A 24,589-nucleotide genomic window follows, 5' to 3' on the forward strand; every position below is an offset into this window, starting at 1 on the left:
TCTACCTAAATGTTCACCCTCTTAACCAGTCTGATAGATCTTTGATGATAGGATTGGCTTGGATCTTTTTTGTCCTCTTACTGCCTAGTGAATACTAGGTACTCAATATTTTCTGGATGAGTGCATGAATTCATTAAAAGTTAAATGATATAATTTATGCTGGGTTTGATATAAAAGGTTTATAATTTTTCATTTCTCTACATAACCTAAAATGTAGGTCATAAACATTACAGGTTATGAGATATTATACCACAACAAAACCAAAAAGCAATATAGTTTATATTGCATTATTCTTCATTTGACAAGCCCTCAATGACAGTTCGAAGTGACTTTACCTTTCATATGACATAATGGAATGCTTCTCTTAGAGTTTAGTCATAAGGGCATATTGCTTTCTTCAGACACAGTCACCCTTACACTTTCATTATAGATAATGAACTGTCAAAATTTTAGGAATAAAAATGATACAAGCATCCTTTCAATGTGGTATGTTATTGAAACACATATCTAATTCCACAAAAGCCTTATTTCATTGCCCAAAGAAAATTCTGTTAAGGAAATGCTTGCTTTCATAACATTTCCTTCATAGTTCATACTAACCAAAGGACAATCATAATATTAGCATCCAGTTTAAAATGTATGGGATGGAGAAGACTAATATCTCTCAACTGTTTTTTTTTTCTAGTTTTCCATCACTGTGTCTAGCCAAGTGTTGTATTTAGTGATCAAAGAAAAATTACAGCTCAGTAACTGATTATTTAATTTCCTACGACCCTGGCAGAAGTTGACATAATTATTGAATTGATTTTTTAAAAAATTGGGAAAGTTACACAGAAAAGTTATAAAGTTATAAAGCTTATAAATGCCATTTTTATCCATTCATCCACTGAAGGACATCTAGGTTGGCTCCACAGTTTAGCTATTGTGAATTGTGCTGCTATAAACATTGATGTGGCTGTGTCCCTGTAGTATGCTGTTTTTGGGTCCTTTGGGTATAGTCCGAGAAGAGGAATAGCTGGGTCAAATGGTCATTCCATTACCAGCTTTCAAAGGAATCTCCATACTGCTTTTCAAATTGTCTGTGAATGGATAATTATGATTGTAATGCATTCCACTGTTGTTATGTAAGAAATAAAATTTTTATTTAAATATTTATTTATTTATTTTTAGTTGTAGTTGGACACAATATTTTATTTTTATATGGTGTTGAGGATCAAACCCAGGGCCTCACACGTGCTAGGCAAGTGTCTACTGCTGAGCCACAATCCCAGCCCAGAAATAAAAATTTTTTAAAAAAGTTATAAAGCTTAATATGGTTGTTGTTTCTAAAATGGTTCTCAAACTCAAGCCTTCATAAGAATCTTCTGGAAGGTTTGTTAAGACACACTGTACCCAGTTTTAAAGACTCAGTCAACAGGTGTTGCCTCAGAATTTGTATTTCTTTTTTAAAATATTTATTTTTTAGTTATAGGTGGACAAAATATCTTTATTTTATTTTTCTGTGGTGCTGAGGATCGAACCCAGTGCCTCACACATGCTAGGCAAGCGCTTTCCCTCCTAGCCACAACCCCAGCCCCCAGAATTTGTATTTCTAACAAATTTCAGGTGATGCTGATGATGCTGGCCTGTGGGCAGTACTTTGAGAACCATTGGTTTAAAATAAAGGAATGTAACTGGCAGCTTAGGTCATAGATTTGGGCTTAAGGATCCTCAAACATTCATCCACATGCTATAGCAATGATCTTATGTTAATGATGTGTCAGTCAGTTTAATTTTCAGTGGAGCATTCAGTCAATGCCATCAGCATGTATTCAAAATAATCCTAGGTATCATGGGCCTTATAAAAGAAGGCAACTTAATCCTTTTTTTTAAGAGGACTTAATGTTTTGTTGAAAATATAATACTGATAATGCCAATTGAACAATGTAAGCTGCTATATGGTTGAGTGTTATTGTTGTCATTCAGGGAAAAACTGTGCTACAAATTAGTATGGAAGAATTAGTTAGGCTTGGGTTCATGGATTCTTGAGGAATTGGAGTGGGAATAGGTCTTAAAGGTTAAATATTGGATAGGTCCAATGAGAGAGTAGATTGTGATCTGATCTAAGAAAGGGAAAGATGCTCCAATAAAGATTATAAGGAATCAGAAGAAAGGAATATCAGAGAGGCTACTAGTAGGAACTATAAGATAAATTCTAAAGATAAAATTCTGAACTGTTCAGAAGTTTGAAATACTGATGATTTGAAAATTTCCAGAAAAAATACATATTAGGACAGTTGTACAGTCTATTTCTCATCCATTTATAAAAATAGATTTATTGAGGTATAACTCATATATCTTACTGTACATTTTAAGTGTACAATTTGACATGTATATAATTGTGAAACTATCACAACTATCAAGATGATGCACACATTCATCTTCCCCCAAAGTTTTATTTGTGTCCCTTTGTAAACTCTCCTTTAATCATCCCATACCCAATAACCACAAGTCACATTTTGTCACAGACTGAATTTTATATAATTATTATTAAGTCATGCAGTATATGTTTTGTAGCTGGCTTATTTCACTTACTGCAATTATTTTGAGACTTGTTCATATTGTTGACTGCATCATCAGTTTAAATGTTCTTATTGCTGAATGGTATTCTACTATGTGTGTATACACCAGAGTTTGTTTACCCATTTACTTGTTGATGGTCATTCAGATTGCTTTCAGTTTGGGGCCATTATGAATAAAGTTTCTATGATATAAAATTGCTCATTACAAGTACATTATCAAATATATGGCTTACAAATGTTTTCTTTCCTCTATGGCTTGTGTCAAATTCTTTTAATATTATCTAAGAGCAGATTTTAATTTAGATGAAGTACAATTTTTTAATGTTTTCATTTTCATTTATCTCAGGGTATTTCCTAATTTTGCTTATGACTTCTTTTTTAATATATATGTGGGTATTTTAAGAGTCTATTGTTTAATTTCTGCATATTTTTTAAAATTTTTATTCTGCTATTTATTTATAGTTTTGTTCCACTGGGATAAGAAAAGGTACTTTTAAGCATTTTCTGTCTTTTAAATGTTCCAAGACTTATTTCATGGCTTAATAAGTGGCCTATTCTGGAGAATGTTCTACAGAAAAATATATTCTTCTGTTATTTTGGGGTATTCTGCACTTGTCTGTTAGCCCAAATGATCCATAGTGTTGTTAATGTCCTCCTTCCTTATTTATGTTGTTTGGTTCTTCTATTCATTATTTACAGTTGCGGTATGGAAGTCTCCTTCTATTATTATTTTGCTTTCTATTTCTCCCTTGAACTATGTCACATGTGCTTCATGTATTTAGGAGATATGATGTTTAGTGCATAGATATTTATAATTGTCATAACTTCTTGTAAATTAACACTGATGTCTTTGTACCATGTTATTTTTAACAGTTTTAACATGCTATTTTAACAGTTTTTTACTTACAGTCTAGTTTGTCTGAAATAAATTTGACTATCACTTTTTTCATTTATTTACATTTGCATGGGATGCTTTTTCCATCTTTAACTTTCCTCTATTGTGTGTCCTGAGATCTATAGAGAATTTTTTATAGACAATATAGTTGCAACCATTTTTATAAAACATCCATTCAGCCAATGTCTTTTGATTGTGTAGTTTAATTCATTTAAAGTAATTTTACTGATATGAAGGGGTTTATTTTGCCATTTTATTAATTGACTTGTAGTTATTTTGTTCTTCTTTTTCTTTCTTCCTGCTTTCCTTTGCATTCCATTGACTATTTTATAGTGAATGCTTTGATTCCATTTTTGAATCATTTTATATATGTTCTTTAGATATTTTCTTTGTGGTTATCATTGGAATTGTCTTATCATGTCTTAAAGTTTAATATTATATTTTATATTGATGACTACTTAATTTCCATCACAATTATAAATGGCCAAATAGGGGCTGGTGTTGTAGCTCAGTGACAGAGTGCTTGCCAAGCATGCACTGGGTTCAATTATCAGCACCACATACAAATAAATAAAATAAAAGTCCTTTAACAACCCAAACATAAAAATATGGCCAAATAATATTGTTATATTGTGTGCTGTGCATGTACAAATATGTAACAACAAATTCCATCCATATGTAGAAGTATAATGCACCAATAAAGGTGTGAAAACAAAGAAAACTCCACTATACTCCTTTGCAGCTTCCAGATACCATTTTGTTATTGATGTCACAAGTTATATCAATATATTTTATCCATTAATATAGATTTATAATTTTAAAATATTTTAAAATTTAAATTTCCTATAAGAATTATAAGTGAATTTGTGTACCCAAATTATAGTAACATAGGTTATTATATCTGTGTAATTACCTTTACCAAAGAACTTTCTATTTTCATATGGATTTATGCTATTGCTAGTGTTACTTATTTTTATATTGAAGGAATCTCTTCAGCATTTCTTGTGGAGTAGTTTTAGAGACAATGCACATCTTCAGCTTTTTCTAAATGTGGGAAATTCATAATTCCTTCTTTACTTTTAAAGGTCAGATTTGTTAGGTACAGTATTCTTGGTTGACTTCCCCCAGCACTTTAAAAATGACATTTTACTCCCTTGTAGCCTACCAGGTTTCTTCTGAGAAATGTACTGATAATCTTATGAAAGCTCCTGTGTGATGAATAATTTTTCAATTGATGCTTTCATGATTTTAAATTTTTTTTACAGTTTAGTGTTAATGTTTATGCATGTATATTTTTAGTTTTCCTTGTTGCAATTCTTAGAGCTTTTTGAATCTGTATGTTCATTTATTCTCTCAGATTCAGGGAGTTTTCAGCTATTCTTCAAATTTGCACTCATCCCTCTTTTCTCTTGCTCTTTTCCTTCTGATATTCCAGCAATTAGTACATTGTTTGGGTTGATAATTTCCACCCACCCCTTGGTCTTCTTGCTTTCCTTCGTTCTATTTTTTTTTTCTTTTTTGCTCCTCTAACTCGGTGATTTCAATTAATATTTCTTCAGTTGAGTGATTCTTTCTTTCACCTGAGAAAGTCTGCTGCTGAATACCTTTAATAAAATTTTCAGTTCACTTTTGCATTTTTCAGTTCAAGAATGTCTGCTGGTTATTTTTTGTAGTTTCTTTTTCATGACATTCTGACTTTGTTCACGCACAATAATTTTCCAGAGTTCATTTAGATTTTTTGTGTTTCTTTCAAAAAATTACTTAGCACCTTAGAATTTTTGTCAGGCAGCATATAGATATGATTCTTTAGGGTTGATTTTCAGAGTTTTATTTGATTATTTTTTGGGGCCATGTTTTTCTATTTCTTTGTAGCCCTTGCAATTATTTTTTTTGAAATTTGGTATCAGGAGCTGTCTGTGGGATGTGTGTAACTATGTTGCGAATAGTATAGTAGCCTCCTGAGGGGATAAGTTACCCTTGTCCCTAACCCTAGCAATGGCCAACCGCCAAGTAAACCCCAATCTGCATTGCTTTCTCCCCCCAGCAGATGTATCAGACCACAATGTTGGACTCTCTTCTCTTAATTTTGTGAATAAGGGAATTTGCTAGACAAAGAACCCACCCATTCATGCTTTGTGTTACACCACCATGATTAGCCTAGCTTAAGTACTTTTAAAATAACATCTCATATATTTTTTTAAAGAAAGAGGGAGAGAGAGAGAGAGAGAGAGAAAGAGAGAGAGAGAGAGAGAGAATTTTTTTAATATTTATTTTTCAGTTTTCAGTGGACACAACATCTTTATTTTATTTTTTTATGTGGTGCTGAGGATCGAACCCAGTGCCCCCTGGATGCCAGGTGAGTGCGTTACCGCTTGAGCCACATCCCCAGCCCCAACATCTCATATATTTTGATATGTACTGTTTTTATTTCCTTCAGTTCAAAGTACATCTAATTTTCATTTTGTTTTCTTCACAGGACTATGGGTTATTTAGAGGTGAGTTATTTTATTTTTGAATATTTGAAGGTTTTCCAGACATCTTTGTTTGTTTCTAGTTTAATTGCATGTGGCCAGAGAAAACAATTGTATGACTTAAAATTAACAATATTATTATTTTAAACTCAGTGGTTCAAATTGTATAATTTGAAAGTGTGAGGCAAATTATAACATGGAATAAATATAAACTTCCTTACAGAGAGGCATAGAGTAATGTGACAAGTTTAATATATCCATAAGAACTTCTAAATCAAGGCAAACAACCAAGACCATGTCTGCAGTTCCAATAATTCTTCCATTTTGATTAAAACTGATGGTCAGGTAAGTTAACAACTAGTGCATCTAAATGGTTTCTCATTTACATATTAAATTGCTTGATTCCTTTGTGTCAACATATTATATATTTTGGTATTTAAATAAATTGGATAACATATTGGTAGAGACTAATAAAATATTTTTGTTTCTTAGACTGAGATTTCTAGTATATTAAAAGATTAATTTAAATATAAAATATGAATTCTATTAGCTTTCCTTCATCTTTTCCTTTAGATTAATATCCAAACTATTTATTCAGTGATTTTTATCTTGAGACACTCTTTCTTCTTGATTTTGGTTTTCTGTTTTATATTGTAATTTATAGATAAAGCAAATGCTTTCTTTTTTTCTGGTAAGTTACTTAATCTTATCTGTCTTTCTTCTTTATTGCCAGGGTATTAGGGTATTTATCATCCTGTGTTAATAACCAAAAGACTAAGAAGATTCAGTTATCTTCTACTTCATTTTAAAAGCACATAGAAAGATTTGCTGAAATGTTTTAGTTTATCCCACTAATCAAATAAGCTTTACTTACAGGATAAGTAGCTTCTAGCTGTGGTTATTAACCTTTATATTTCCTGTTTTACAGAGAAGTAATGATTGACTTGGCAAATAGAAACAAAAAGGAAAGCAGACTTTCTGTAATGACTTCGTATGTTGAAATTAATCAACTATTAAGAATAATTTTGTCTGCTACAAGTGCTGAGTCTTTATAAGTAATACCACTCAGAGGATCAAGCATTTGCACTGATTTGATTGTTCAACATGATTTTGTTGTTCTTTTTAAATTCAATATTCACTTAGATTTGTTAGAAAAATAACAGATGAACCTGACCCAAACATCTTAATCATGACAAGAGAACATGACAACCTTTGTTACTTATGTATGTGTGAATATTTTTTCTTTTTATGGAGCTAATGGGATTAAAAACAATACTATAAACCTGTCAATCCTATGCAGAGTGTTGCCTCTTTTGTTTTAAGTGTAAATGAACCTGTTTAATACTGTGATAACCTAATAAGTTTGTGTTGCATAATGTTTAAATTTAAAATCTATTTCAGTGAAAATATTATACCTCATTTAATTAAAAAATGTTATGCACATGAAGTGGAAAATCAGAATACAAAGTCTTAAAAGGAATTGCCATATCTGGGGCACAATACTTAATTCAATCATTGTCCTGATATTTACATATTTTAAAATGAAGAGGATACCACAATCTTTGAAAATGTTTTATCTAAATATGTATTAAATTTTATTTAAATGAAAATCATATTTAATATGGTTTGCTATTACAGGAAAATCAAATTTACTTTATATGCCTTTCCACATATTATTACATCACAGTTTAGATGATAGGAATTGTGTTAATTTAGGTTATAATTTATTCATGATCTCTTAAATAGTATTGTTTTATTCAATAGTTATTATTATCTTTTCAAATTATTTCATCTCATTCACTTTCCAAGGGAAAAATGTAACACATCAGTGAGATATAATTTTCATTTTCTAGTTGTATATTTGAAGTTAATTATGATGTTTCTATGTAGACACATATTTATTTTAATTGAAACACTCTATATTCCTCTTCTTTCATTTGTCCAATAAAATCACTCACCAAATATGAAATGTTTTCAAGAAAAAACAATACACTACAGATACCTCATTTTAAGTAAATGATGCTTGATATATTTTAAAATTACATAAAATTGCTGGAAAATTATTTAGAAGATATCTCAATTCTCATTTCATATCTTAACATAATATGAACATTCCAATTCAATAAATATTTATTATGAAATAGCTCTAATATTTCTTTGACTAGAAGATTAAATAAGTATTATGGTGTGAAAAAAGGAGATATTAAGATTATTTGATTCTTTAATAGTTTGACTTTTGACAAACTGACTGTAGAATATATGCAGTTAGGTTATGCTTGTACTGGGAAAAGAATGAGGCATTTCTATTAATTTTCTGGGAAAAACAGCTTTTCCTTTGAAACATTGTTTTCATGGTGTTCAGTGCAAACATTCAGTAAGGTTCAGTTCTGTTATTCACAGTGAATGGGATTAAATGAATTAAATGGGATTAATGAATGGGATTAAAAACAAACAAGCAATACTATAAACCCAAATTTACCCTTTGCTGTGTCGTTTAAACAGTTTTTTAAAAGGTTTAACTTTTTCAGAGCATCTTGCCTCCTTCTTTATGAAGACAATAAATGGGAAACAGCATGATCATCCATGATTCCTAACATTTTGGCAAACTTCCTTGCACCCTTACCGATTCTTTACTCCTTTTTATAACTTAATTTCCACTGTATATACTGCCCTTGATGTCATTCTCTCATGTTTCACTTAGTTTCAACTGCTATTTGCTTAACATCATTATCTTTAATCTCTTCTTATTATTGTTTTATTTTAGCCTGTAAACATATCCCTGTCTTTTCCCTCATATAAAACAAAGTTCTACTTTAAAAAAATTATTTTTTTAGTTGTAGTTGGACACAATACCTTTATTTTATTTATTTATTTTTATGTGGTGCTGAGGAGCTAACCCAGGGCCTTGCACATGTGAAGTAAGTGCTCTACCGCTGAGCCACAACCCCAACCCCAAAACAAAACTCTACTTTTATTCCCAATTTTCTTCCAAATGCCAAATAATAGCCCTACTTTACTTCTTGACAGAATAGAACATATTTATTGTTTTCACATCTGTATATTTTTCAATGTTTTTCCAGGGGGCTTCTTGTTATGAATAATTATGCCATTCTCTAGGGATATTCACGTAGCCCTTCTGATAATTGTGAGAATTTTATTTTCTTCTTATAAAAAGTTATTACTTTTGTGCTGTCAAGAAGGAGGCTATTGCTGAGCACAGTGGCACGTGTCTATAATCCCAGTGGCACAAGAGGCTGAGGCAGGCGGAGCATGAGTTGAAAGAAACAGCCTCAGCAACAGCAAGGCACTAAGTAACTCAGTGAGACCTGTCTCTAAATCAAAATAAAAAATAGGGTTGGGGATGTAGCTCAGTGGCCAAGTGCCCCTCAGTTCAATCCCTGGTTCAAAAAAAAAAAAAAAAAAAAAAGAAAAAGAAAAAGAAAATAAAAAAAAGAAAGGAAGAAAAAGAAGAATTTTTTCTCCATACAGCAAAAATATTTTTGTACTTGGATCTCAGAGGCATGAATTATAGACAGTAGCAATGTGATATAAAATTGAAAGTAATTAAAATTGAGAGTGAGCTGTATAAACTCAACTAAAGGAAGAACATCCGTTCCTTCTGGCATGTTGAATAAAAACATATGCAATTTTCCCTTTGAAATTATAGATAATTTTAATTTTAATTAAACATTAATACAAGAGCCTGTTATAGTCAAAGGTTCATTGATGACACTAGTCAACACAGTTTAAAATCTGCATATGTAGTTAAAAATATCAGTAAAATTTATCTAATTGGAATTAAATGTCTTATAGAGCATATTTTATTTACAAATGATTTTTTTGGGGGGGATACTGGAGATTGAACTTAGGGGCACTAGACCACTGAGCCACATCCCCAGCCCTATTTTGTATTTTATTTAGAGACAGGGTCTCACTGAATTTTTAGCACCTTTTTTTTTTTTTTTTTTTTTGCTGAGGCTGGCTTTGATCCTCTGGACTCAGCCTTAAGAACTGCTGGGATTATAGGCATGTGCCAAGGCGCCCAGTCACCTGGATATTTTGCTTCAAAGGGAAAACTGCACACATCCATTCCATAGAGACTGTGCTTAATATACAAAGAGACTCAATATGATCTACTTGAAGGCTTGATATAGTTTAAACTAACTCATGGCACAGAGCTGCAGTCAGTTTATGGACAGTAGAATAATCAAGGTAACCAAGAAATGATTTGTCAATTTTATTTGGCATTCTCCAAAACTCAAGAAAATGCATGTTAAACTATTCAAACAATTGACTCAGAAGGCCAAGTGGGATCGTGAGTTCAAAGCTGCTCTCAGCAATTTAGCAAGGCCCTAAGAAACTCAGTGGGACCCTGCCTCTAAATAAAATATTAAAAAGGGATAGGAATGTGGCTCAGTGGGTAAGTTCCCCTGGGTTCAATCTCTGGTACCAAAAAAAAAAAAATACAAAACAAAACAAAACAAAAAAGCATTTAAACAATATATATTTGTTCATATATACAAACAATGTCAGTATAAAAAATTAAATACAACATGCACTTCAGGAGCATGTTGTCAACTATTCCTCAAGTTATTGTCAACCATTCCCCAAGACTTTCTTACAATACAGGACAATGGCTTATAGTATACCTTTTTTCATTCTGTAGTCTTTTTTGTCTATCAATATAAATATTTATTCCAAATGACTTAATAATCACACAATGAAATTTCCAAGGAAATTTATTTTCACTTCTGTTATGGTTTATATAGTTGGTTTCCCCCAAAAGCTCATGTGTGAGACAATGCAAGAAGGTTCAGAGGAGAAATGAATGGGTTCAGAGCCTTAACCCAATCAGTGACTTAATTCCCTGAAGGTATTAACTGAATGGAAATTAAAGGCAGATAGGGTATGGATAGAGAACATGGGTCATTGGGGGCATTCATGTTATAGACTTAAATATCATTGAAAGCATAAAGATTACTGATGAATGCTGAGTGGATACTTTGTGTAAAATGTTCAAAGTCATCTGGTTTTTAGTTTTACATTGAGAAATATGATAAAATGGATAATAGACAACCCTATTTGAAATATCTGTTCATTAAAATAAGGCACATTTTGGATAAGAACATTTATAAGTTATGGGACATGGGCACTTAGGCTTATATCTACAGATATTTTTATATACTATAATCTCTGGGATCAACATCTCATATGCAAATAAGCTGCAGGTATAAAACCAACCCCTGATTCAGAAAGTGCAACATTTTCCTTCTGTGAGGACACACTACTATATGTTAGTTGTGCTTTTACATCTCTGCTATAGAATTCTAGGAGTATAAAAAAAATTATACTATAGTATCACTGCAATTCCACCTATCTTCTGAATTTTCTGTTTGTCTGCTTTCCAGGCTTTAGTCAGCTATAAAATGTTGCAATTCTATACCCTTTTCTCTAAGCCAGTGGTTCTCAGAGTCCTGAGAATACCACCATCATCACTCAGAGGCTTGTTAGGTGAATTCTCACCCTCTGCACTATACCCCAAATCAAAAACTACAGGGAATTTGTCTTTTAATAAGGTCTCCAGGATCTGCACACTCAAGTTTTGGGTTTCTTTCTTTCTTTCTTTCTTTCTTTCTTTCTTTCTTTCTTTCTTTCTTTCTTTCTTTCTTTCTTTCTTTCTTTCTTTCTTTCTTTCTTTCTTTCTTTCTTTCTTTCTTTCTTTCTTTCTTTCTTTCTTTCTTTCTTTCTTTCTTTCTTTCTTTCTTTCTTTCTTTCTTTCTTTCTTTCTTTCTTTCTTTCTTTCTTTCTTTCTTTCTTTCTTTCTTTCTTTCTTTCTTTCTTTCTTTCTTTCTTTCTTTCTTTCTTTCTTTCTTTCTTTCTTTCTTTCTTTCTTTTTTCGTATAGGGATTGAACTCAGGGGCACTCAACCACTGAGCCACATCCCCAGCCCTGTTGTATATTTTATTTAGAGACTGAGTTGCTTAGTGCCTCACTTTTTGTGAGGCTGGCTTTGAATTCATGATCCTCCTGTCTTAGCCTCCTTAACTGCTGGTGTTACAGGCATGCCCTTCTGTGCCCAGCTGCACACTCAAGTTTTAGAACTAGTCCTAATTCTTCTCAGCTTATGTCTATGGCTTTAAGTACCATATAAATACTGATGATTTCCATATTAATCTCTACTTCATTCCTTCTATCTAAGCTCTAGAATCAGAGGACCTGCCTAATTAAAACTCCACAGGATGTCTCAAAGGGAGCCCAAACTCTGCATGTCCATGGACCAAAATTACATTCTTGTCCCAGAAACATGATATTTGTCCAGTGCTTGCTATCTCGTTGAAAATTACAATGAAATTTATCATGATACACAAACCAGAATCCTAGTAATAATCTTTGAAACTTCTCTCAGTCAATTGCTATAGCCAAGGGTGTGGTTTTACTTCCTAAAGGTATCTTGAATAAATCTACTTTTTTCCCCTTTTATTGCCACCATTCTATCCCAAGTAAGCCTTTATTCCTATCTCTACACATTCCCTTTGCTCCTTTTTTCAATTTATGCCTTGATATAATTACCTCTTTCTAAGCAAGTTTTACTTGCTGATTGTGGACTTGAAATAGACTAAAATCCTTAACTTGATAGTTTATATGGACTTTGAAGTCTGGATGATACCTGCCTCTGTAGCCTTATCTCATATCATGCTGCTCCTTTATCTCCACATTCCAGCATGCTGGCCTTCTATCAGTTAATATAGCTCTTCTCAGTACACTAAGCTGAATTAGGATTAAGATAAAATAATTTTACTTTTCCAAAAAAAAGTCATTGTTTTCTCTGGATATATATGGTACTACCACATAATTGAGGTTCAATAAATATATATTGAATTGATAAATGAGTAAAAATCACTTACTAATTCATCTCATCTGAGCACTCAGCAGCAAAATAGAAATTCTTGATTCTTGCATGGGTAGCTTGGAAAGCACTAGGGGAAAAAGAAAAAAAAACAGAGTTCATATTTCTTTCAACAATCATTGAAGCATTTAATGCTGTAACCCACAATAGGGTTCCAGTAACCACCCAGTAAAAAAATCTTAGTTTGCATTTAAATCAAGTCTAGAAAGGTAAAATGACTTGTTAAAGATAATATATAAGGGACTGAGATTGAATTAAGACACTGATTTTAGGGGCTGGGGATGTGGCTCAAGCGGTAGCGCGCTCGCCTGGCGTGCGTGCGGCCCGGGTTCGATCCTCAGCACCACATACCAACAAAGATGTTGTGTCCGCTGAGAACTAAAAAATAAATATTAAAAAAATTCTCTCTCCCCTCTCTCACTCTCTTAAAAAAAAAGACACTGATTTTAAGTTCAGCAATTAGAGAATGTTCTATGTTTGTTTCTTAGAAGATTAAGAAATCTCTTGCTTTTTTTTTTACGTATTTTTTTAGTTGTAGTTGGACACAATATCTTTATTTTATTTATTTATATGTGGTGCTGAGGATTGAACCCAGGACCATGCACGTGTTAGGTGAGCACTCTACTGCTGTGCCACAATCCCAGCCCCATTTTAAATGAAATGTCACAGCATTAAAGGGGCAAAATATGATCATTTAATAATATTGATTAGATTCTACATTTCTGCAGGAAAATTAGGTTCTTTCCTAATGGTTCTTTCAAATGCCAACATATTTTTCCATTGGCATATGCAAACATAGGTAAATATGTCTATCTTCTTTCTATGGGTTCATGAGTTACCAAAGCAAATGATGTATCCAAGCCTATGGAATTTTCCCTATCTATTTATCTTTCTATATGGGGGGGGAGAGAGAGAGAGAGAGAGAGAGAGAGAGAGACCCCTTTCAATAGTGATCTAAATGTGCCTCAATAGTAAAATTATTATTTGATATTATTTTTCTGAGGAATTAACTCCCTTAATTCACTGAAGTGTTTTTTTTAAATTCATATCAATCTTAATGTCCTATTTACTAATTGCACTATGATTTCATACACTTGAAATAAAAAATTCACTAGAATTGTCATAAAATTTATGTGTAAATCCTCTATGCATCGAATAATAAATTTCATGGTTTCAGATTCCCAGAAGTAAATGAATAAACAAACAAGTATTTTCCCATGGAAAAATGGGAAAATTTTTTAGTCAAAAAATAAACATGTGCATAATTCCTACAGCAATCTTTTCTCAACAAATACAACATTGGTTTTGATCATCTCCCTAGCAACTTAAACTTCCGATGGCTGTCTTATAGTTACTATAAGCCACTTTACAGGACTTAGAATTTCCTGATATCTCCTTCTATATAGCAACAGCTTTTCCTGTAACTACCTCATTCCCACAATTGCACTCCATTGTAGCAAGGAATGAGGACCATGACACTGTTTTTCATTTATAAGGATATTTCCCTCAATTTAGTATGAATGTCCAGTTAATTCAATATTTTTCAATGTAGTATATTTCTGTTAAGTAGATACTATTTCAGGCACCATACTTTTACCGGTGGAACACTTCTAAAATTACTTGTCTGTAAAATAGAGATGTTGGCCTTGATTAAGAAAGTCTCTTCTGAAATTTAAATGTCTATGACTCTGTTAAGTATATATAATAAGATAAATTAAAGTTACATCCTTCAAGAGAAGCCTAAATTTTCTTTTTTATCAGGGCATATATATTTTTTAAAGTTTATGGTAGCATGATGTGGAGTTAAGAGCTCAAGCTTTGGGACTGAGTGTATGGTTTAGTGGTAAAATGTTTGCTTAGCCTTGTGTGCACAAGGACCTGGGTTCAATCCACAGCACCACAGGAAAAAAAGGGGGGGGGGTTGTGTAAGGCCCTGGGTTCACTCCCCAGCACTGCAAACAAAAACAAGAGCTTAAGCTTGCTCAAATTCTGTCATTTCCTAGCTGAATGAATTGGGCAAATTAACCTTGAAGTTTTCTCATCTATAGTAGAATAATGCTCACAGGATTGTTGGCAGTATTTGAAGAAATAGTGTATGGAAAATACTTAGCATATAGTATCTGGCATAAAATACATGGGGAAAAATGGGAGGGGAACTATTTTTAAAGGACAGCAACTTTTGTATAAAAGCTGCAGTTCTCAAAAAGGTATTGGTACATATCAGTGTAAAAATTGCCACTCAGGCATAAAATATTTAGGTTTCTAGTTTTGATTCTAGTAAAAATGATGGGTGAGGTATTCTCTGTAATCCTGCATTAAATGCATAGAAATGCATGGTGAAATGTGTAACTTTCTCTTTTCTAATCAATTCAGGTGTGTCATTCATTAATTCAAAATGTTTTAGGGTCTGTATATATATTTCTGTTTATAATTATTTGGAGTACTTATTTCATTAAAATCTGACATACATCCAATTTGGTAAATGAACTTTGCATTAAAGAATAGGAATTGAAGAAATACTAATCACTCTTTTTCCTGAATCATTTACCTTCATGGGTTTCACCTTGCTTATGGTTAATAGCTTACACTTTCCTCTCACTGATAACCTTTTAAATTTCTGAACCTCTATCACTAACCCAATGATAGACATACAGAAATCCACTTTCCTGCTATGCCTCTTCTGGGATGAAGCATTTATCTATATAAGTGTTGAATTTTCCATCTTAAATTCAGCTATAGTTTGTGGTTTATATGGTGTATATGCAGGAATATCTTACTTCCTTTCTTTTATGAAATGATGGGAAGACCAAAAAGCAGCGTTTCTGTTTGCTTGCTTAAAAAAGGTCACTGTAGAACTCTGCTAATACAATTCGCTTTACTTTTTCAGAAATCAAAATAGCCACTTAAGATTGTATAAATATGGTTTAGGCTGAAACTCTCTTCAAATTTACTTTTTTAATTAAAATTCCCATGATTAAGAATGGCATATGGATATGGAAAATGATTTTAATTTGTTGTTGGTTTGCACAGGTCCAGTCAGAAGGAAGTGTTTAACCATCTACAGCAAGATAACTTAACAATCTAGCAAATAATATAGGTGCCAGGCCCATGTTAGTTGTCATGTGTATCACTCACCAGTCTATTTTCTTTCTTTTTGGTACTGGGGATTGAAACCAAGGGTGCTTAACCTCTGAGTTACATTCCCAGCCCCTTTTTGATATTTTTTTAAATTTAGAGACAGGGTCTCATTGAATTGCTCAGGGCCTTGTTGAGGCTAGCTTTGAACTTTTGATCCTCCTGTCTCAGCCTCCTGAGCCACTAGGATTACAGGTGTCACTGATCTATTTTCTTGCTAATATATCTGAAGACTAGTTTTATTGGCAGAATTATTTCAGAGAGTATCAAAAATAACTTAAGGACAAATATTTATATAGAACAAAGTAATAACATTATAGAGATATTTCTGTAGTTTGCATTTATACAAAATCCTATCTCATTCTCAACAATCTTGCTTCTACTCTATTTATTAGCTCATCACAAAAACACATTCTCCTGTAATTTACCTAGCTTTAGATATTTTTAAAAGAGGGTTTTGCTGCATCAATAGCAGCTTACCTTTATTACTTAGTAATTTTCTCCCCACACATTCTCTGTCATTAGGTCAAACATTGGAAACACAACATTTACTATTCTCAGTTACGTGTTTGAATTTGCTGCTTTAAAACTAAAACATACAGTGATTCATGTAAGAATATATGCTGTTCAGCCTTCACACCTTTTGTTTTTACCCTGTATTTAAATTACATTTAGCGAATATTTTCCATACAACTTCGATTATAGTTGAATTCTTCAATTTTTCAGTGTTCTCTTTCCCTAATTTTAAATATTTTAAAGCACTATGTTCCTATGATTTTGTTTTACATAATAAGTATAAATTGCTATTGACAAAGTGTTTTTACAAACACTGAATGCCAACTAAATTTGAGAAATTTAACAATTAAGTGATACAATGCAGCAGGGGAAATTCAAAGTTACTCTTGTAGCTTAAAGTACTCAGGTTGTTTCTGAAAGAAAAAGGGAATTGTGATGTTACAAATTAGATAATTTGCCAGGTTCAGTGGCTCATGACTGTAATCCCAATGGCTTGGGAACCTGAATCAGGAGGATCATAAGTTCAAAGCCAGCCTCAGCAACAGCGATGTACTACTGAGCAACTCAGTGAGACCCTGACAATAAGTAAAACACAAAATAGGGCTGGGGATGTGGCTCAGTGTCTGAGTGCCCCTGAGTTCAATCCTTGATACCAAAAATACAAAAACAAACAAACAAAAACAAAAAAAAAACCCAAACCCCCAAGTTAGTTAATTCAACCTATTCTAGGTTCAGGATGTGGTTTATCTAAATGAAAACGAATGAAGTAGTATGAAATAACAATACAAAGTGTGGATACTTATACTTATCTGTCATCAACTACAAACACACCATGCTCCTTAATGTGGGGAACATCACACTGAGTGAAATAAGCTAGAATCAGAAAGTCAAGGTTTGAGAAATGGATCTCAAAAATAGAAAGAGGAACAGTAGAGTAGAAGAGGGGGATTGAGGGGGAAGGAGGAGGGATGTGAAAGGGGAGGAACTACAGAATGAAATTGACCAAATTCTGTTATTTGCATTTATGAATATACCACAGTGAATTCCACTTTTACATTTAACTAGAATGCAACAATTAAAAATAAATTAATACAAGGAAGATCAATAGAGTAGAGTTAAGGGACTCCAGGAGCAAGGAGTGGAGGGAAGGAAGTAGTCTGGGGATTGAAATGGGGAAAATAATGTTTTAGGCATTTATGAATGTGTCAAAAATGAAACTATAATGTACTATAAAAACATAAAATCCCCCCCAAATACATGATGACCCTTGCAATAACTGTATTCTACTGTATAAACTATTCTACAGTTTTGTGTCATTCCTGATCAATTCTAAGTCATATGGTCTCACTGAAGAAATCATTATTTTAGATATACTTTGTCCAAGAAAGATCACAACTTTTTTAAAAAGCTCATGTGTTCTTTTTTTACATAAGAATTATTTTATTGTAATTATTTTATTATATGAAGTATTTGTAATTTATCTGATTTAAAATAGAAATTTAAATTTATTATGTACTCATAAATTAAGAAACAAATCTGAATAGATATATTTTCTTCTCTATAGTTGAATATCACAGAATCAATATTAGTATCTTTGTTATATAGTGTAGAAGAATAGCTCATTTTAAGGGCATGAATTTAATATTTTTTTAATAGAAAGGAAAATTTAGACCACATAACCATAGTTAGCAGTAGATAAAAATACTTCATAGAAAACATGAAAAAAATTTTGGAACAAAAATTCACTGATATTCTGAAGTGAAAATTCAATGCTAATACCTACATTTTTTATTTAGATGAATAGATATATATGATGATTTTTGACATTAGTACCTCACTGTCCTCATATATAAATAAATTGAAACTACTGTGAAATATTTTATCTTTTGCATATTTATCTTACAAATATTTATTCCTCACTTTAATATTCTATTATGTTTAGCAGGTGCAGACATCAATATTCATCAATAATATTATAACTTTTACTTCATAAGCAAGCCTGTCTTGTTGGAGGAAAGGAATATTCTATTGATATTTGGGTTATGAACCAAAGCTTAATATAATGTTTCCATATTTTCTTCCTTAATTGATTAGTTATCCATTTATAAATTCTTTGGATAGGACCTTAAGCCAATTTGAATCTCATTTTGAGTTTGAGTTTCCTTAAATAACTTAATCAAGAATATTGGACCTTTTTCAACTGCAAATTATTTATAATAACTGGAGTCTGGAAAAAATACATATAAAGTAATGAGTTTATATTCTCTCTCTCTCTCTCTCTCTCTCTCTCTCTGTACCATGGATGAACTCAGGGGCACTCAACCATTGAGCATTGAGTCACACCCCAGCCCTATTATGTATTTTACTTAAAGACAGGGTCTCACTGAGATGCTAAATGCCTCGCCATTGCTGAGGCTGGCATTGAACTCATGATCCTACCATCTCATCCTCCAAAGCCACTGGGATTACAGGTGTGTACCACCACACCCAGCCCCTATGTTCTCTTTTTCTGTACATATCCTCACTTAACTCTATTTATAACATAAAAGAGAAGGGAATCAAATCAGAATTGGAGGATAGAAATGGGATCAGAGGGGATCTCCATGTGTGTTTGTGTGGGTCCCTTGAGCAATTATGCTTAGGAAATATTTTGGAAACTGAAGTGAAGACCTGGTCTAGTAGCACACATACTTCATTTTCCTTATATAGACTTACATACAATCAAGTAGGACAAGATATCCTTTAATAAGGATAATAAGGAATCAGATTCCTTTTTTTATATTTGACTGCAGATAGTTTTTACCATTTTTCCTCTTACTTTTTTGCTGGAACCTTAAAGTCAGCCTCAGTGTGTAACTACCAGAAAAGCCAAGCTGGTCTCATATTTCTACTCTCTCAAAATATTTTTGGATCAGCTTGGGATGCCTACATGTGATGCTCTACCAAGAAAGACTCATTATGCAAATAATAAACATTTTCATTATCTCCTGTTGTGTGTGTGTGTGTGTGTGTGTGTGTGTGTGTCTGCCATCACAATACATGAGCCAGATTTGGGGTGGGGTGGGGTGAAGGTTTATTTCAATTCTGTGGGTAATATTATTATCAATCTTAGAAACAGTGGTTAAAAAGAAGATGTTCAAATAAAAGAATATAGTATTGCAAATCATTCCCCAAATCCAATAATGATTTCATTTCTGTTTTCCAAGAGAGTAAAGGTAGATAATAAATTTTTAAAAAATATTTTTTTTAGTTGTTGATAGATCTTTATTTTTTAATTTATACATGGTGCTGAGAATTGCACCCAGTGCCTCACACATGCCAGGCAAGTGTGCTACCACTGAGCCACAGCTACAGCCCCAATAATGAATATTTCAAAGAATATAATGTGATGGTACTCACTAGATAGTAGGGGCCAACTCTCATTCCTAGGGATGAAACCAAAATTTTCCAGTCCAGGGAGATGGGCCTTTGAGTAACTTAATTCCCTTCTGCTTGAAAAGTAAGTCTAAATTCTTAATGATTGCCATTCTGATAGGAGTGAGATGAAATCTTAGAGTAGTTTTGATTTGAATTTCTCTAATTGCTAGAGATGTTGAAAAGTTTTTCATATATTTGTTGATCAATTGTATTTCTTATTCTGTGAAGTGTCTGTTCAGTTCCTTAGCCCATTTATTGATTTTTTTGGTAGTTTTTTAGTTCTTTATGTATACTGGAGATTAATGCTTTATCATAGGTGGATGTGGTAAAGATATTCTCCCAGTCTGTAGGCTCTCTCCTCACTTTATTAATTTTTTCCTTTGTTGAGAAAAAGCTTTTTAATTTGAATCCATCCCATTTATTGATTCTTGATTTTACTTCTTGTGCTTTAGGAGTCTTGTTAAGGAAGTCAGATCATAGGGTGATGTGGTGAAGATTTGAGCCTATTTTTTCTTCTATTAGGCGCAGGGTCTCTGTTCTAGTGCCTAAGTCTTTGACCCACTTTGAGTTGATTTTTGTGCAGGGTGAGAGATAGAAGTTTAATTTCATTTTGCTATATATGGATTTCCAGTTTTGCCAGAACCATTTATTGAATAGTCTATCTTTTCTCCAGTGAATCTTTTTGGCACCTTTGTCTAGTATGACATAACCATATTTATGTGGGTTTGCTCTATGTCCTCTATTCTGTATCATTGGTCTACAAGTCTATTTTGGTGCCAATACCATGCAGTTTTTATTGCTATAGCTCTGTATTGTGAGCCTCCTGCTTCACTTTTCTTGCTAAGGATTGCTTTAGCTATTCTGGGTCTCTTATTTTTCCAAGTAAATTTCATAATTGCTTTTTCTAATCCTATGAAGGATGTCATTGTGATTTTAATAGGAATTGCCTTAAATCTGTATAATGTTTTTGGAGTATGGCCATTTTGACAATATTAATTCTGCCTATCCAGGAGCATGGGAAATCTTTCCATCTTCTGAGGTTTTCTTCAATTTCTTTCTTTAGTCTTTTGTAGTTTTCACTGTAGAGGTCTTTCCCTCTTTTGTTAGATTGATTCCCAGGTATTTTTTGAGGCTATTGTGAATGGAGTAGAAATGCAAATCAAAACTACTCTATTATTTCATGTCACTCATGTCAGAATGGCAATCATCAAGAATACAGGCAACAATAAATGTTGGTGAGAATGTGGTGAAAAAGGTACACTCATACATTGCTGGTGGAACTGCAAATTGGTGCAACCACTATGGAAAGCATTATGGAGATTCCTCAGAAAATTGGGAATGGAACTACCATTTTACCCAGCTATCTCACTCCTTGGTTTATACCCAAAGGACTTAAAATTGGCATACTATAGTGATGCAGCCACATCAATGTTTATACCAGCCCAATTCACAGTAGCTAGACTATGGTACCAATATAGGTGTCCCACAATAGGTGAATGGATAAAGAAAATGTGAACATACTTTATATACAGAGTTATGAAAAATTGTGCTGTGAATGGGTAATTATGATTGTAATGCATTCAACTATTGTCATGTATGTAAGAAATAAAAAAAGAAAATGTGGTATATATACTCAATGGAATATTACTCAGGTTTAAAGAAGAGTAAAATTATGGAATTTGCCAGTAAATGATTGGAGTTGGAGAATATCATGCTAAGCAAAATAAGCCAATACCACAAAACCAAAGGCCAAATGTTTTCTTTAATATGTGGATGCTAATTCACAATAAGGTGGGGGGCACTAGGGAAGCATAGTATTACATTAGACGAGGTAGATGGAAGTTAAGGGAGGGCAGGGGACAGGATGTTGGGATAGGAAAGATAGTAGAATGAAACAGACATTATTACTCTATGCATATATGTGACTGCATGACCAATATGATTCTGTAACATGTACACTCAGAAAAATGAGAAGTAATATCCCATCTATGTATGATATATAAAAATAAATAAATGTATTCTACTGTCATGTATAACTAATTAAAACAAATAAAAAATTAAAAAGTGTAAGTCTGGTTTTCTGTTCTCATCTTTGTTACTGGTAGATTTATCACTCCTGTGCATTACAGTCTAGATGTAGAAAAATTATGTTCTCTTTTAGGGCTATACCAGAAACATAGGTAACGACTATCTAGACATCTCTCAAGGACATACTACCAAAAACTTAGTTGGAGAACTACTTAAGAGAACGATTTGTTTCTAATTCTTATCTCAGGCTTGAATAGTTAGAACTCACAGGAGATAGTTTAAGATATTAAAGTGGAGGCTATGGTTGTGGCTCAGTGGTGGAATGCTTGCCTAGCACATCTGGGACACTGGGTTCAATCCTCAGCACTACATAAAAATAAATACAAATAAAACAAAGATAAAAAACCTATTTAAAAAGATATTAAAAATGGAAACTACATGACTATACTCAATAGCCAATTCTGACTATTTCAATTTATTGATAACTCCAACTATCCTGCTTAAGTTAAATACATATTTTTGCAATTTTTTCCAAAATCCCAACTATTTTTATATAATAAAAATACATTTTAGTAATTCCATCACTTTCTCTACCAATAAATCATATCAATTTATTTAATATTTCCCCATGCAATCTATTTGTGTATAATTTTGATTGGATTTGTTTGTCTTCCTTGCACTTTCTCAAGTTTCAGTTCATCTGTTCTGAAGTCTCATAAAGACAGATATATCATAATAAGAATATAAGTAACATAGTAGAAAATTATAACACCCAGGAGTTTATAAATGCTTACCCTTTCAACATTTCCTTGTTTATACTGGTATCTTTCTAAGTTGTTAATTTTATAGCACTGATAAAATAGCATAAGTAGACAGCTTTGGCTTACAGAATTTTTCTATTTTTGACAGTGGTAGGTTTTGTCCTTAATTACTTAGATAGGCTGTATCTTTAAAATTTGGTGGATCCATTAATCTAGTTCATCAAATAATTTATAGAATAATAGCCAGAAGAGAAGAAGAAACCATTATATTTATTTTGGGCCCACTTCCTGATTAATTGTAAGCCTTGGTTGGTAACAGGCTAAATTGGCTATATGAATAAAAGGAAAAAAAAAAACAAATTGATGCTGATTGATTCCCATTCTCCAAAGCTTGCTGATAGTTTTTTGGACACATTCTTTAATTATGGGAATCAGGCAGACAATTATCATTTGAAGAGCATTTTAACATAGTAGGTATTGCAATATGGTAAGTTAGAGAAAGAATTCATGAAATAAAATCATGACTCCTCCCAAAGAAAAATAATATATGTTTACAATATTTTACATATAAAATCAAGGAAGGTAAAAATGAACTAGAGTATTATCATAAGTTGAAAGAGTTACAAGTGTGAAATCTATCAACTATAAATTTCAATCATAGCATAATGCTAGAACACTAATAGTCTGAAGGACCACGGATGTGACTACTAAAAAATTAAAAAGTATAAATATGCCCCGTGTTATATTTCTATTTCACAGTGCTGATCTGGACTCTGAATTTAAGGATCTACTATTACTTACTGGTTTCTTCTGCAATGTGGAGCTAAGCCAATTCGGAATTCAGGTAGATATATAAAACCGTCAGCCTTGGAGTCCTATAAGAATTGGAAAAAGGAAAGAATAAATTAATATAAGGAAAATGCTGAACTGAGAGAGTTAGACTTTGAAATGAACACCTGATAGCCAGGTCACCAGTGTTATAATGAACAGTATTTTTCTAGACTGCTTGTTGAATAATGTAGTTTGCTTAGCATGCACTTGAAATAGCTTTCTGCAAAGCAAATGGACCGTGCAGTTATTAAACCAGCAATAGTAAAACCAAACTCTTACATTAATGATTGTACAAAGTTACTTCAAAATATGCAAACAGCTCTCAGCATCATTAGGGCATTCAAAGCAGACAAACAATTTATCATCAAAGGCCAGCAAAAACAGCAGTTATAGCAGCATTTAACACATTTCCAAAACTTACATTTTGTAATGTAGAATGGAGATCACATATACCAATTATTTCCTATTTCATATCTCTTCAAAAAACTCTAATAATGAAATTTCTATGCATGAAATTGTTTAGTGTATGACATAAGAGAGCAATATAGTCTTTTATTCCCTGTGTCTTTATTATCTTACCTTTTATAAGCAACCCATCAAATTTCTAAGAAATTGTTATAAAATGATACATGGTTGGACATCTTCCAACTTATTTAAAGAGCTTAGTAAGGTCTGGTAATTGTAATTCTGTCCATGCTTACCAAGTCACTTGTTCTTTCTGAGTCACAATTTCTTCAAGGATAAAAAAGTGGAACAGATTATTGATATGTTGCAATGTTGCTAACATGCATTGTAATTGTCAGGGAAAAGATTCTACAGAAGTATTCAAGTTATGTGAAAATATAAACCTAGCAATAACTGAATTTAAAAAAATCAAAATTTCATACATTTAATAAAAATCTGACAAAGGGTCAGAAGGAAAAAAATATAAAACTGAATCCCATGAAAAGTCACCAGAACTCTAATTAAGTTTGAATGAAGCTAATTAATTCTAAGACTATTTTATTAATAAATTAAAAACATAGCAGATATAATTCACTGTTTTTTTCCTGTTTAATTTGGATAGG

At 32.4% G+C, this 24,589-nt stretch overlaps 1 protein-coding gene across 1 annotated transcript in view; it reads right to left on the bottom strand.

The window, feature by feature from the left end:
• LOC113199935 (uncharacterized) overlaps positions 1 to 24,589 on the bottom strand; it is a 433,183-nt gene that overhangs the window by 16,084 nt on the left and 392,510 nt on the right. The window contains exons 10-11 of the mRNA XM_077793630.1: positions 23,493 to 23,566; positions 12,833 to 12,904 (exon numbers count right to left, since the gene is read on the bottom strand). Coding sequence (XP_077649756.1) covers positions 12,833 to 12,904; positions 23,493 to 23,566 — 146 coding nt within the window. The remainder of the gene's footprint in view (positions 1 to 12,832; positions 12,905 to 23,492; positions 23,567 to 24,589) is intronic.

This window comes from Urocitellus parryii, chromosome X (assembly GCF_045843805.1).
Source record: "Urocitellus parryii isolate mUroPar1 chromosome X, mUroPar1.hap1, whole genome shotgun sequence".
NCBI classification, from domain to species: Eukaryota; Metazoa; Chordata; class Mammalia; order Rodentia; family Sciuridae; genus Urocitellus; species Urocitellus parryii.